At 50.6% G+C, this 15,989-nt stretch overlaps 1 protein-coding gene across 1 annotated transcript in view; it reads right to left on the minus strand.

The window, feature by feature from the left end:
* Positions 1–12,240, minus strand: part of LOC111156274 (chromosome unknown C16orf96 homolog) — a 37,340-nt gene extending 25,100 nt beyond the window's left edge. Inside the window, exon 1 of the mRNA XM_022517042.1 lies at positions 11,821–12,240. Coding sequence (XP_022372750.1) covers positions 11,821–12,240 — 420 coding nt within the window. The remainder of the gene's footprint in view (positions 1–11,820) is intronic.
* Between the last annotated feature and the right edge of the window lie 3,749 nt (positions 12,241–15,989).

The raw sequence follows: 15,989 nt of genomic DNA on the forward strand, positions 1-15,989 counted from the left end.
GGTAATAAAATCAGACCAAGACATCACAAGAAACCTAGAATATACATGTAAAAATCCTCAAAATGCCAGTAAACTGAATCCAACGACAAATAAGAAAACCCAAATAAAGTGGGCAAAAGTCTGACAGGCATTCTTCCAAAAATAATATTCAAATGGCCAATAAGCACATGAGAAGATGCTCAACATTATTATCAGGGAAACAGAAACCACAATGAAATACCACTTCATAACCACAAGGATGGTTAGAATCAAAAGCCAGATAGTAAAGTGTCGGTGAGGATGTGGAGAAATGGTGGGAATGCACAACGGAGTGGGCGTTTTAGGAAACAGTGCAGCAGTTCCTCAGAAGGTTGACCACAGAGTTACCAAATGACCCAGCAAGTCTACTCCTGGGTATATATCCAGGAGAAATGAAGACATGGGTCCACCACCTTGTATATGAATATTTATAGCAGCATTATTCATAATAGCCCAAAGTGGGAATGATCCAAATGTCAATCAACTGGCAGATGGGTAAACAAAACATGATATATTCAACCATAAGAAGGAAGGAAGTACTGATTCCAGAAAGACGACCTCACAAATATGATACTAATAAAATCCAAACAGGGGCGCCTGGGTGGCTCAGTTAGTTAGTGTCTGCCTTTGGCTCAGGTCATGATCCCAGGGTCTTAGGATGGAGCCCACAGTCAGGCTCCCTGCTCTGGGGGAGTCTGCTTCTCCCTCCCCTTTTCCCTCAGCCCTCCCCTGTCCTGCTCATGTGTGCGTGCACTCTCTCTCTCAAAAAAAAAAAAATAATAATCCAAACACAAAAGACAAAATTGCATGACTCCATGTATATGAACCATCTAGAATAAACAAACCTATAGAGACAGAAAGCAGATTAGTGGTTACTTAGGGCTGGGGGTGAGGTGGAATGGGGAATGAGTGAACAGAATGGTGAAAAAGGGTACAGGGTTTCTTTTGGGAGTGGTGAAAATATTCTAAAATTGACTGTAGTGATGGTTGTACAATTCTGTGAACAGACTAGAAACACTGAGTTGTCCACTCCTTCAATGGGTGAGTTGTATGGTCTATGAACTATATCCCAATAAATCTGACTGATACGTAAATAGCACCCTATGCTATGTGTTTCTTGGATTGGAAGACTCACTTCCCAAACTGATGTACAGATTAAGCTGAATCCGTATAAAGACGCCAGTGTGTTCTTTTTCATAGAAATTCACAGCCTGATCCTAAAATCCGTATGTTAATATAAGAGACTCAGAATAGCCAAACAATCTGAAAAAAGAAAAACAAAGCTGGAAGACTCACACTTCCTAATTTCTAAACTTTCTGCAAAGCTATGGTAATCAAGACAGTGTGGGGGGCGCCTGGGTGGCTCAGTGGGTTAAAGCCTCTGCCTTCGGCTCAGGTCATGATCCCAAGGTCCTGGGATCGAGCCCCACATCGGGCTCTCTGCTCAGTGGGGAACCCGCTTCCTCCTCTCTCTCTCTCTGCCTGCCTCGCTGCCTACCTGTGATCTCTATCTGTCAAATAAATAAATAAAATCTTTAAAAAAAAAAAGTGTGGTATCGACATAAGGAAAGATACAAAGAACAACGGAAGGGAATTGGGAGTCCAGAAATAAACACTCCCATGCATAGTTCATTGATTTTCAGTAAGAGTGCCAAAACAAATCAAAAGGGAAAGAGCTCGCATCAGGCTCTCTGCTCTGCAGGGAGCCTGCTTCCTCCTCTCTCTCTGCCTGCCTCTCTGCCTACTTGTGATCTCTCTCTGTCAAATAAATAAAATCTTTAAAAAAAAAAAAAAAGGGAAAGAGCTGTCCTCAACAAATGGTACTGAACAGCTGGATATCCCCATGAGTAAAGCTGGACTCCTACCTCACACCATATACAGAAACTAAGTGAAAATGGTTCCTAGACCTAAACCTAACAGATAAACCAGAAACCATTTACTCCTGTATTGGAGGAGAGAATGTAGTTGTAAATCTTCATGACCTTGGTCAGGCAGTGGTTTCTTAGATATGCCACCAAAAGCACAAGCCAACACCACATCAAAAACATGTGACAAAAGAAAGAGATGTGTATGTTGTATCTCAGCAAAATTTAAAACTTTGCGTATCAAAGGACACCATCAATAAAGTGAGCCTGGGTGGCTCAAGTGATTAGGAGTCTGCCTTCAGCTCAGGTCATGATCCCTGGGTCCTGGGATCGAGTCCCTGCAACAGGCTCCTTGCTCTGCAGGGAGCCTGCTTCTCCCTCTGCTTGCCACTCCCCCTGCTGTGCTCTCTCTCTCTCCCCTTCCCTCTCTGACAAATAAATACAATCTTTAAAAAATGTACAAATCACACACATGGCATCATATATCCAGAATATATAAATAACTTTTTTTAAAGATTTACTTATTTTAGAGAGAGAGAACATGTGCGAGCACATGTGTATGAGAAGGGGGAGGGCCAGAGGGAGACAGAATCCTCAAGCGGACTCCCCGCTGAGCATGGGGCCCCACACAAGGCTTGATTCCAGGACCCTGAGATCAGGAACTGAGCCAAATCCAAGAGCCAGACACTCAACCGACTGAGCCACCCAGGCGCCCCATATATGGAGAATTACAACTCAACAACAGAATGGCAACCCAATTACAACTGGGCTAATAATCTGAACAGACATTCCTCCAAAGGAGAGATGCGAATGGCTGCTAGCCGCATGAAAAGATACTCAACACAATTAGTCACCAGGGAAAGGCAAATCAAAACCACAGTAAGGTACACTTCCTACCCACGAGGGTGGCTAGAGTCAAGAGGCAGAAACTAAGAAGTGTTGGTGAGGAGGTGGAGAAATTGGAGCCCTAAGACACTGCGAGTGAGAACACAAAATGGTGCAGTCGCTTTGGAAAACAGCCTGGCAGTTCCTCAAACCTGAAACACAGAGTGATCCTATGATTCAGCAACTCCATCACGAGGTACATGCCCAGGAGAAATGAAAACCTACGTCCACAGGAAACTGTGTGCCCCATGGGTCATAGGGGCCCCGACTCCTAACAGCCTATGGGTGCAAACAGCCAAATGTTCGCCAACTAGTGAACAAAAGTAGTCTATCCGTCCCGTGGAATACATTTGGCAATGGTGAGAATCGAGCACTGATACACGGGACAGCGTGGATGAACCCTGAAGACACCATGGTAAGTGCAAAAGTGGGGCTCAAGGAGGAGCAGGAAGGAGAATGATAGCTAATAGTTAAGGGGTTTTGGGGGAGCTGTTGAAAATGTCTTAAAATTGAGTGTAATATTCACAGAACTCCGTGAATAGGCTAAAATCCCTGAACTATACACTTTAAAAAAATGTTTTTAAGATTTTATTTATTTGATAGACAGAGATCACAAGTGGGCAGAGAGGCAGGCAGAGAGAGAGGGGGAAGAGGGCTCCCTGCTCTGCAGAGAGCCCAATGCTGTGGGGCTCGATCCCAGGACCCTGGGATCATGACCTGAGCCAAAGGCAGAGGCTTTAACCCACTGAGCCACCCAGGGGCTCTGTCACTTTTTAAATTTTTTAAAGTAGGCTCCATGCCCAACGTGGGTCATGAACTCATGACCCTGAGATCAAGAGTCACACGCTCTCCAGACTGAGTCAGCCAGGCACCCAGAACCATATCCTTTATTTTTATTTATTTATTTATTTATTTATTTATTTATTTATTTATTTATTTATTGGTGAGGCATTGAATTACACCTTAGAGAACTTCTTTTTTTAATTGAGGTTTTCAAACATACAAAAGTGGAGAGAATAGTATAACAGACTCTCCCATGGGTACCTCACCCAGCCTCAGACCTCCGCACACGGCCTCACAGAAATCCCCACCCACTTCCCCGCTATAACCTTTATGGGATCATTTCCACTCGAATCTCAGAAAGCATAACATTCCCTAGAAACACACTTCAATAAATAAAGACTCTTTAGTTTTGTTGGGTTCCCCCCAAAATTGGGGAACCCCAATAATGGGTCCGTGATTAAAGGAGCGAGACTGATACAAAGCGAAGGTCAAGCAAAGCTTTATTCCGCGCCAAGCATCAGGAATCATACCGACTGTCAAACAGACCGGTCGGGGCCGCCCCTCCAGAGAGGACGACCGAACCATATCCTTTAAATGGATGAATATTCTGGTACGCACACGAATATATGTATGAATACATTTCAACGAAGCTGTAAAAATTTTTTTTTGTTTTAGGAAAACCTGGGGGAAGTTCAACACAGTCTGTTGGATGGCTATTTGGGAACTGTTAATTTTGTTGGGAGTGGGGGCGCCTGGGTGGCTCAGTGGGTTAAAGCCTCTGCCTTCGGCTCAGGTCATGATCCCAGGGTCCTAGGATTGAGCCCTTCCTCCGGCTCCCTGCTTAGTGGGGAATCTGCTTCTCCCTCTCCCTCTGCCACTCCCCCTGCTTATGCTGTCTCACTCTCTCTCTCAAATAAATAGATAAATGAAATCTTTTTAAAGTAAGTAAATAAAACTCCGGTTCTGGGCAGGGCCTGTGAGCCACTGGCTGTGAGCCACTGAGAGGTGAGGGCAGGGCCTGGGAGTCTGCAATTTTGGGAGTGCGACACAGGTGGGGCTGGTGCTTCAACAGGCTCGGAAGCCAGGTCGGAGCCTCCCGAGGGGGCTTCGATGACAAGTACATACTTCAAGCAAGGGGAGCCCAGATTTCCTCCCTCGGCAGTTCTCAAAGGGGGCGACTTGGCCCCCAGCCGGCATTTGGCAAAGTCTGCAGACAGTTTTGGTTGTCACCACCAGGGGTCGCTCCTGGCACCTGGATGGTAAAGGCCAGGATTGCCATCCTACATCCCCCAGTGCACAACAGTCTTCACCCCAGACAATTATCCGTGAGCACAAGGAACACTGCAACCCCAGTCCCTCTAGTAAGGACTTGTTGCGGTGCCCGAGCCCCAGATCTGGCAGTGTGCTAACCGTGCCTGTGGAGCCCTGCAAACCTTCTTTCAAGAGCCTCCTTATTGCCAGCCCTCGTTTTCTGGGCACCATTCAGCCCGTCTGGGGTGGGTGCTAGGGCTGGCAGACTAGTTTTTCCCCACTTGGGGCCGTCACACCTGGACAGGTGTTTGTAAAGGACGGCGGAGGACACTAACTCAGCCAACCCCAAAGGAAGGGGGGTCAGGGGCAGTTGAGGTGACCTGGACATCGACATGACATTGGGTCTGCCAGTCGGACCAGCTGGTTGGTGCACTTAGCTAAGGAGCTTGCACCATCCCAGAGCCGGCTACCATGGCAACCCCCTTGAAGGGGAGGGGCTGGGAGGCGGTCATAGTGGTAACCCCAGCAACCTCAGCCAGGCCTGCGGGCGGCACATTCTCTAGCCCTAGGTGTGCAAACAGTCTAGTGCACACCCATGTCCGACCTGTCTGACAGCCCCCTTCACGAGCTGGCTGGGTTACTCTGGGTACTGTGCATTCTAAAGATTTTCTTTATTTATTTGATAGAGATCACAAGGAGGCAGAGAGGCAGGCAGAGAGAGAGAGAGGAGGAAGCAGGCTCCCTGCGAAGCAGAGAGCCCGATGTGGGACTCCATCCCAGGACCCTGAGATCATGACCTGAGCTAAAGGCAGAGGCTTAACCCATTGAGCCACCCAGGCGCCCGGTACTGTGCATTCTAGAAGCCTCTACCCATCAAGTCAGGCTGGGGGTAGGATGCTCGGACACTGTGTCCATGTTTCCAGCCTCCAAGGCCTCTGTAACCTGAACTGGGCCACCCGTGCTGCCTTCTTTGTCTCTAGCGACGATTCCCATCTTCCAGTCTGTCTTGTCTGATACGAGCCGTGTCAGACTCCAGCTCTCTGCTGGTTGCTGCCTGCAGAGAATATCTTTCTTCTGTCCTTTTACTTTCCACTTATTGGTCTTTGAATCTAGAATGTGTCTCCTGTAGACGGTATAGTTAGATCATGCCTTTTTTCTTCTGGTCGATTCTGCCAGTCTCTGGGGTGTGTGTGTGTGTGTGTGTGTGTGTGTGTGTGTGTGTGTGTGTGTGTGTCCCGCTTCCTCCTCTCTCTCTCTCTGCCTGCCTCGCTGCCTACCTGTGATCTCTATCTGTCAAATAAATAAATAAAATCTTTAAAAAAAAAAAGTGTGGTATCGACATAAGGAAAGATACAAAGAACAACGGAAGGGAATTGGGAGTCCAGAAATAAACACTCCCATGCATAGTTCATTGATTTTCAGTAAGAGTGCCAAAACAAATCAAAAGGGAAAGAGCTCGCATCAGGCTCTCTGCTCTGCAGGGAGCCTGCTTCCTCCTCTCTCTCTGCCTGCCTCTCTGCCTACTTGTGATCTCTCTCTGTCAAATAAATAAAATCTTTAAAAAAAAAAAAAAAGGGAAAGAGCTGTCCTCAACAAATGGTACTGAACAGCTGGATATCCCCATGAGTAAAGCTGGACTCCTACCTCACACCATATACAGAAACTAAGTGAAAATGGTTCCTAGACCTAAACCTAACAGATAAACCAGAAACCATTTACTCCTGTATTGGAGGAGAGAATGTAGTTGTAAATCTTCATGACCTTGGTCAGGCAGTGGTTTCTTAGATATGCCACCAAAAGCACAAGCCAACACCACATCAAAAACATGTGACAAAAGAAAGAGATGTGTATGTTGTATCTCAGCAAAATTTAAAACTTTGCGTATCAAAGGACACCATCAATAAAGTGAGCCTGGGTGGCTCAAGTGATTAGGAGTCTGCCTTCAGCTCAGGTCATGATCCCTGGGTCCTGGGATCGAGTCCCTGCAACAGGCTCCTTGCTCTGCAGGGAGCCTGCTTCTCCCTCTGCTTGCCACTCCCCCTGCTGTGCTCTCTCTCTCTCCCCTTCCCTCTCTGACAAATAAATACAATCTTTAAAAAATGTACAAATCACACACATGGCATCATATATCCAGAATATATAAATAACTTTTTTTAAAGATTTACTTATTTTAGAGAGAGAGAACATGTGCGAGCACATGTGTATGAGAAGGGGGAGGGCCAGAGGGAGACAGAATCCTCAAGCGGACTCCCCGCTGAGCATGGGGCCCCACACAAGGCTTGATTCCAGGACCCTGAGATCAGGAACTGAGCCAAATCCAAGAGCCAGACACTCAACCGACTGAGCCACCCAGGCGCCCCATATATGGAGAATTACAACTCAACAACAGAATGGCAACCCAATTACAACTGGGCTAATAATCTGAACAGACATTCCTCCAAAGGAGAGATGCGAATGGCTGCTAGCCGCATGAAAAGATACTCAACACAATTAGTCACCAGGGAAAGGCAAATCAAAACCACAGTAAGGTACACTTCCTACCCACGAGGGTGGCTAGAGTCAAGAGGCAGAAACTAAGAAGTGTTGGTGAGGAGGTGGAGAAATTGGAGCCCTAAGACACTGCGAGTGAGAACACAAAATGGTGCAGTCGCTTTGGAAAACAGCCTGGCAGTTCCTCAAACCTGAAACACAGAGTGATCCTATGATTCAGCAACTCCATCACGAGGTACATGCCCAGGAGAAATGAAAACCTACGTCCACAGGAAACTGTGTGCCCCATGGGTCATAGGGGCCCCGACTCCTAACAGCCTATGGGTGCAAACAGCCAAATGTTCGCCAACTAGTGAACAAAAGTAGTCTATCCGTCCCGTGGAATACATTTGGCAATGGTGAGAATCGAGCACTGATACACGGGACAGCGTGGATGAACCCTGAAGACACCATGGTAAGTGCAAAAGTGGGGCTCAAGGAGGAGCAGGAAGGAGAATGATAGCTAATAGTTAAGGGGTTTTGGGGGAGCTGTTGAAAATGTCTTAAAATTGAGTGTAATATTCACAGAACTCCGTGAATAGGCTAAAATCCCTGAACTATACACTTTAAAAAAATGTTTTTAAGATTTTATTTATTTGATAGACAGAGATCACAAGTGGGCAGAGAGGCAGGCAGAGAGAGAGGGGGAAGAGGGCTCCCTGCTCTGCAGAGAGCCCAATGCTGTGGGGCTCGATCCCAGGACCCTGGGATCATGACCTGAGCCAAAGGCAGAGGCTTTAACCCACTGAGCCACCCAGGGGCTCTGTCACTTTTTAAATTTTTTAAAGTAGGCTCCATGCCCAACGTGGGTCATGAACTCATGACCCTGAGATCAAGAGTCACACGCTCTCCAGACTGAGTCAGCCAGGCACCCAGAACCATATCCTTTATTTTTATTTATTTATTTATTTATTTATTTATTTATTTATTTATTTATTGGTGAGGCATTGAATTACACCTTAGAGAACTTCTTTTTTTAATTGAGGTTTTCAAACATACAAAAGTGGAGAGAATAGTATAACAGACTCTCCCATGGGTACCTCACCCAGCCTCAGACCTCCGCACACGGCCTCACAGAAATCCCCACCCACTTCCCCGCTATAACCTTTATGGGATCATTTCCACTCGAATCTCAGAAAGCATAACATTCCCTAGAAACACACTTCAATAAATAAAGACTCTTTAGTTTTGTTGGGTTCCCCCCAAAATTGGGGAACCCCAATAATGGGTCCGTGATTAAAGGAGCGAGACTGATACAAAGCGAAGGTCAAGCAAAGCTTTATTCCGCGCCAAGCATCAGGAATCATACCGACTGTCAAACAGACCGGTCGGGGCCGCCCCTCCAGAGAGGACGACCGAACCATATCCTTTAAATGGATGAATATTCTGGTACGCACACGAATATATGTATGAATACATTTCAACGAAGCTGTAAAAATTTTTTTTTGTTTTAGGAAAACCTGGGGGAAGTTCAACACAGTCTGTTGGATGGCTATTTGGGAACTGTTAATTTTGTTGGGAGTGGGGGCGCCTGGGTGGCTCAGTGGGTTAAAGCCTCTGCCTTCGGCTCAGGTCATGATCCCAGGGTCCTAGGATTGAGCCCTTCCTCCGGCTCCCTGCTTAGTGGGGAATCTGCTTCTCCCTCTCCCTCTGCCACTCCCCCTGCTTATGCTGTCTCACTCTCTCTCTCAAATAAATAGATAAATGAAATCTTTTTAAAGTAAGTAAATAAAACTCCGGTTCTGGGCAGGGCCTGTGAGCCACTGGCTGTGAGCCACTGAGAGGTGAGGGCAGGGCCTGGGAGTCTGCAATTTTGGGAGTGCGACACAGGTGGGGCTGGTGCTTCAACAGGCTCGGAAGCCAGGTCGGAGCCTCCCGAGGGGGCTTCGATGACAAGTACATACTTCAAGCAAGGGGAGCCCAGATTTCCTCCCTCGGCAGTTCTCAAAGGGGGCGACTTGGCCCCCAGCCGGCATTTGGCAAAGTCTGCAGACAGTTTTGGTTGTCACCACCAGGGGTCGCTCCTGGCACCTGGATGGTAAAGGCCAGGATTGCCATCCTACATCCCCCAGTGCACAACAGTCTTCACCCCAGACAATTATCCGTGAGCACAAGGAACACTGCAACCCCAGTCCCTCTAGTAAGGACTTGTTGCGGTGCCCGAGCCCCAGATCTGGCAGTGTGCTAACCGTGCCTGTGGAGCCCTGCAAACCTTCTTTCAAGAGCCTCCTTATTGCCAGCCCTCGTTTTCTGGGCACCATTCAGCCCGTCTGGGGTGGGTGCTAGGGCTGGCAGACTAGTTTTTCCCCACTTGGGGCCGTCACACCTGGACAGGTGTTTGTAAAGGACGGCGGAGGACACTAACTCAGCCAACCCCAAAGGAAGGGGGGTCAGGGGCAGTTGAGGTGACCTGGACATCGACATGACATTGGGTCTGCCAGTCGGACCAGCTGGTTGGTGCACTTAGCTAAGGAGCTTGCACCATCCCAGAGCCGGCTACCATGGCAACCCCCTTGAAGGGGAGGGGCTGGGAGGCGGTCATAGTGGTAACCCCAGCAACCTCAGCCAGGCCTGCGGGCGGCACATTCTCTAGCCCTAGGTGTGCAAACAGTCTAGTGCACACCCATGTCCGACCTGTCTGACAGCCCCCTTCACGAGCTGGCTGGGTTACTCTGGGTACTGTGCATTCTAAAGATTTTCTTTATTTATTTGATAGAGATCACAAGGAGGCAGAGAGGCAGGCAGAGAGAGAGAGAGGAGGAAGCAGGCTCCCTGCGAAGCAGAGAGCCCGATGTGGGACTCCATCCCAGGACCCTGAGATCATGACCTGAGCTAAAGGCAGAGGCTTAACCCATTGAGCCACCCAGGCGCCCGGTACTGTGCATTCTAGAAGCCTCTACCCATCAAGTCAGGCTGGGGGTAGGATGCTCGGACACTGTGTCCATGTTTCCAGCCTCCAAGGCCTCTGTAACCTGAACTGGGCCACCCGTGCTGCCTTCTTTGTCTCTAGCGACGATTCCCATCTTCCAGTCTGTCTTGTCTGATACGAGCCGTGTCAGACTCCAGCTCTCTGCTGGTTGCTGCCTGCAGAGAATATCTTTCTTCTGTCCTTTTACTTTCCACTTATTGGTCTTTGAATCTAGAATGTGTCTCCTGTAGACGGTATAGTTAGATCATGCCTTTTTTCTTCTGGTCGATTCTGCCAGTCTCTGGGGTGTGTGTGTGTGTGTGTGTGTGTGTGTGTGTGTGTGTGTGTGTGTGTGTAATGTGTGTTAACACGAAGAATTCAGTGGCATTCAGTACATTCACAAGGTTGGCAACTGTCACCACTATCTAGTTTACGGACATTTTTATCACCCTGAAGAGAAACCCCATCAGCAGTCACTCCCATAGTCTCCTACCTCCAAGCCCCTGGCAGACGTTAATCTTTCTATCACTACCAATTTGCCTGTTCTTGATGTTTCATGGAAACAGAAGCATGCAGTCGTGTGTGTCTTGCTCCTTCACTGGGCACCTGGTTTAACCTTGGTCTGTGTTGCCCTGCCTCTCAGCCCACCTTGGCCAGACTGCACCTTCTCCCTGTCCCTCAGGGCTCCGGTGCTGAGGTCCCGGGCATCCCGGTTTCCCTGCTCAGTTCAAGTCTCTGGATAATACTAACAGTGGCCGCTGACTGGACGCCCAGAACACCTCGAGCTCTGTGCTGAGCACCTCCCACACATGATGTGGTTTAGTACCAACCCCAAGCCAATCCTGAGAGGAGGAAACCACAGTCCTCCCCCGGCCCAGTGGGTAAGTGATAGCACACTCAGCAAGCCACCTTCCTATGCCTTTCACCGACTCTCTTGGCCCCTGGTTTGCACCAGCTTCCCATTTTCTGACACTGTGTGACTTCAACTGGGTTAACCTCTCAGTGCTTCAATTCCTCACCTGTAAGCTGGGGACGGGAACTGCAACTGTCTTACAGAGGTGCTGTGAAGATCAAAGGGGCTAACAGACGTAAGCCTCCGGCTCATCTGGAGCTTGGTGCTCCTTCTAGGGGATTCCCTGGGGAGGGAGCCAAACAGAGCCTTGAGGGTGAAGGGGAAGGAGGAGATTAGGGAACCAGAGAGTGGCAGAAATTTGGTGTTTCCAAACTCTTTTCATCACTGCAAAAGGAGACCTCATAACCACTAGGCTATCCTTCCCCATTCCCCCCCGCTGCAACTTTCCCCAGGTCCCTGGCAACCACCAGTCCGCTTTCTGTCTCTACGGATTTGCCTGTTTCACACAAACGGAATCATACCATATATGGCCTTTTGTGTCTGGCTTCTTTCCTCAACACTTGACAAAGGACACAAGCTTGGAGCTTTGGTTCTGCCTGACTCCAAAGCCCCATTCCTGCTCCTGCGTCTGGGGACAGCCCATCACAAGGGGTATACGGGAACAGGGGGTAAGATGCCTGGGAGGAGAGCAAGGAGGGCAGGAAGCTTCTGGAGGCCAGGTGGTTTACCTTTGCCGTGGCTTCTTCATTGCCCTCCACCATCTTCCGGAGCTTGATCAGGTGCCACAGGTCCTGGGCGGGCTGGCCCTTGCCGCGGCTTCTCTCCAGCAGCTGGGCAGTGGAGGGCAGGTCCTGCAGCGCGGCGAGCTGGCTCTCCATCTTGTCGATGCGGCTCACCACGTGGTCAAACACATTGCTGAGCCTCTTCATGGGGCTGAGGACGGGCTGGGCGTCCGCTTCCCGGGGCATGAATACCGCTGGCGAGGACTGGAGAAAGTCCTCATCTCCCGAGAGGACCTTCTTGAGCTCGGCCATGTGGATGTGCTCCAGGATGCCCTGAAGCAGGACGTGCAGAGCCTTGAAGTTCACCACCCCGCACTGCGGGACGGCGATGTTGACCAGCTCGGAGAACGTCAGCGAGAAGCTCATCCCGCTGGGAGGCTCGGCGGGGCTGGGCTTCTGGGCGTCCGTGGGGACGAGTGGTGGCTTTCAGAGAACCCACCAGCTGTCCGGACAGGTCCCCTGAGGCCCGGGGAGGCGGCGGGTCATGGCGGTCAGGGAGAAAATGGCCCCTTTCCCAGCCAGAGCCCAGATGAGAGCTTCTGGTTGCTAGGACACCAGAGAATGTGGGCGAGTGCGCATGCTTCCGAGAGCCCAAGTGGGGCCCGGTGGGCGCTCAAGGAGAAGGTGCTGGGTGTTTGAACAGACGGACGTCAGCCTTTCATTTCAAGCCCTTCTGTGATGGGAGACTGACGACCCCTTCCAAGAAGCATGCAGCGAAGGTGATGGGGAGGCATCTCGCTCCTTAGAAGCCTCTAGAATTGGGACAGGAGAGAGTTCTTGGAGTTGGGAGAGCCTGGGTTTTGAGAAAAGAGTCTGAAGAGCAAAGCTGATCTCCAGACCCGCTGGCAAATGCCCCACAGGTGTTCGGGTTTCTGGAGGGGGTCGGGGAGGGGGTAAAAAGGGGAAGAGGCAGCTGGCTTCCCACAGGTCTGAACCAGGCATGGCACTGCCCACGGTGGGGTGGGGGGCACCAATGAGGACCCTCTTGCCAAACCTTACTCTGCTGCCCCCTAGAGCCAGGGCTCTGGAACACCCCAGTGTCCTGGGAGCTGGGAGCCAGGGGCTGCAGAACTGGCAAACCACTTGGGGCCCTATGTGGTCAGGCCCCTCTTGTGTCAATTCTTGGACAAGAAAACGGCAGCCTGCTTGTCCTGGTCTCCGAGGGAAGTCTGCAGGGAATGTCCCTGGCTTAACCCTTGGGGCCCCAACTCCGGGCCCACCCCACCATTCCGGGCAAGATACACAGCGATTATATACCGTGGGTGGCAGGAGCCCCGCTCTGGAGTGTCACTGGCTAAGGGGCAATCTCCCCCAGCTTCCCCCACAGAAAGCGGAGCGCCTGTCCACCCTGGGTTTATGGAGATGAGTGCGTGACTCTTTGTCAACAGTGGTGTGACCTGCGCAAATGACTTAACCCCCCTGAGTCTCAGCTTCCCTGCCTGCTAAATTGGAAATAAGCCCTTCCACGTGAGGTTGTTGCCAGGAGGGGCAGAGAGTGTGTGTGTGTGTGTGTGTGTGTGTACACACAGAAATAATACATGCTGGGGCGCCTGGGTGGCTCAGTGGTTAAGGCCTCTGCCTTCGGCTCAGGTCATGATCCCAGGGTCCTGGGGATCGAGCCCCGAATCTGGCTCTCTGCTCAGAAGGGAGTCCGCTTCCCCACCCATCTCTCTCTCTCTCTTCCTGCCTCTCTGCCTACTTGTCATCTCTGTCAAATAAATAAATGATCTTTTTAAAAAAAGTTGCATTACATTAAAGGAATTTGCCCATCTCAAGAGGTAAGAAAACACACACAGACCCACTCCTGCTGGGAAAAACGGTACTGATGTCCCCAGCTCAGTCTAGATCCCACTTGGATACTTTTTTTTTTTTTTTTTTTTTTGGTAACAGCTTTACTGAGCTATAATCCCCACACCATACCATCCGCCCATTTAAAGCATACAATCCTGTGATTGTAGTAGGTCACAGAGTTGTGTAATCACCACTGCAGTCAACGTCAGCACATCACTCTAACAAGGAACTCCGTACCCATTAGCACGCGCTCCCCTATCCCCCGCCCCCCGGGGCCTGGCACTCATTAACCTACTTTCTGTCTGTACAGATTTGCCTCTTCTGGACGTTTTGCATAAATGAAATCATCCCACGTGTGGCCTTTTGCAACTGGTTTCTCCCCCCATCATGGTTTCCAGGCTCACCCACGCTGCAGCAAGGGTCGACACTTTGTAGTACACTGTAGCAGGGGTCATTCCTTCCCAGGGTTGGATCCTATTCCATCGTGTGGACAGACCAGTTTTTAACCCGTCCACCCTCGGATGGATGTCTGGGCCAATTCTGCCTGTTCACTCTCGGGGACGCTGCTGCTACGGAGGGTTGTACAGCCTTCAGTGACTTGGTGCCGGCTGGGGCGGAACTGCTGGCTCAGATGCGGAGTCTGTGTTAGCGCTCTGAGCCACGGCCAGACGGTTTCCACAGTGGCTGTAGTACTTTACACCCTGCCCCCAGCTATGGGAGTTCCGACTTCCCTCCATCGACGTCACCCCTGTGACAGCCCGTCTTTGTCATTACAGCAGCCAGGGCTGTTGGCTGCTCCTTGCTCCGTGGCCATCAGGCATCGGGCTCCTAGCCCCCTGCTGTGTACTCACTTATCCTGGGCATTCAGGAGGCCTCTGGGAGATTCCCAGATGTTTAAACCGACCACCCCTCCAGTGGATCCCGTCTCCCCGAAAACGCCCAGAAACCTCGGGGAAGATGCAAGCACAGGCCGCGGGGGCCACTGTCTCTTCAAGCACATGGGCCAGCTGTGGTGCCCACACAGGGGTAACGTGGACGGACGACCTTTCCCATCCCAAACGTGTCTCTGACCCTAGCAGAAATTATAAACGACACAAAGGCCATCCCAGAGAAGCAGGTGGAATGCACATTCATGAGCGGATCACGAAGCCCTGAATTTCTTGTTGCCAACCCAGTGGGGGTGGGGGGGGACTCATGCTTAGACAGTCTTTCTTGCTGCACCTCTGTAAGCGCTACATAAACACAATGGGTCAAGTAGAACAGTTTGTGACTAGGCTTTAAAAATCAAGAGCCATGGGGCGCCTGGGGGGCTCAGTGGGTTAAGGCCTCTGCCTCCGGCTCAAGTCATGATCCCAGGGTCCTGGGATCAAGCCCCGCATTGGGCTCTCTGCTCAGCAGGGAGCCTGCTCTCCCACCATCACCCCCTCTCCGCCTGCTGCTCTGCCTACTTGTGATCTCTGCCAAATAAATAAAATCTTTAAAAAAAAAAAAAAGGAAGAGCCACCAGGCCCTCTAGGCAAAGCCAGCTGCACTCTGGGGCAGGTTTTCACAGCCTGGGGTTGGCTATCGAGGCCCCAATCTTCAAGACCTAGTACCAGAGCCAGGAGCCAGGTTTGTTCCTGGTAAGGAGCAGCAACCCACAGGTGAGAGGCCAGAACAATTCACTCTGCAGGAAAGGGGGAGGCCAGAGGGAGGATGTAACCTGAGCCCAGCTGCGAGGACACTCTTGGAACAGGCTCCTGACCGGCAACTGTGGGCCCTGGCAAAGCTCTGGATACTGCAGACCAAGCTTCTGAGGACCAGCTGTGGATACCTCTGGCTACCCAGGGTGTGGAGGGAGTGAAAAGCATCTCCTGAATCGGGAACTGGCCTGGCACTGGGGGTCCTGGGGCCTCTGGGAGGCCTTTCATATGCTCCTGTGGACACTAACAACTTCACGGAATGCTAGCCCCCAAGCCCCCGTGATGGGCCCACCCAAACCAAGACCAGCTGCAATCGTGTCTGAACTCAAATAAAAACAAGCATGTTGCCCACACCACAAACGTGACCAGACAGCCCCCTGTCCAGACTCCTAGGAGTGGCCACTGCTTCTTGACCCGCTAGAGTGTTAGCGCTCCTTTAGGCCTTCCTGCCTTCTAGATGAGGTCGAGTAGGAGACCCGATCGCAGAATCACCTCCACTTCCCAACAGCGCCAGTCCCCAACACTCCCCCATTACCCAACACGGACCCAAGTTCAGTAAGCCCTTCTAACTTAACCCCCTCCGACACACCTGGGGGCTCCTCATTGTGCTGGAAGACCTAACAATTCAAGGGCCACCCTAAC

Source organism: Enhydra lutris, unplaced genomic scaffold (genome assembly GCF_002288905.1).
Source record: "Enhydra lutris kenyoni isolate GAN:26980312 unplaced genomic scaffold, ASM228890v2 scaffoldscaffold45, whole genome shotgun sequence".
Classification (NCBI taxonomy): Eukaryota; Metazoa; Chordata; class Mammalia; order Carnivora; family Mustelidae; genus Enhydra; species Enhydra lutris.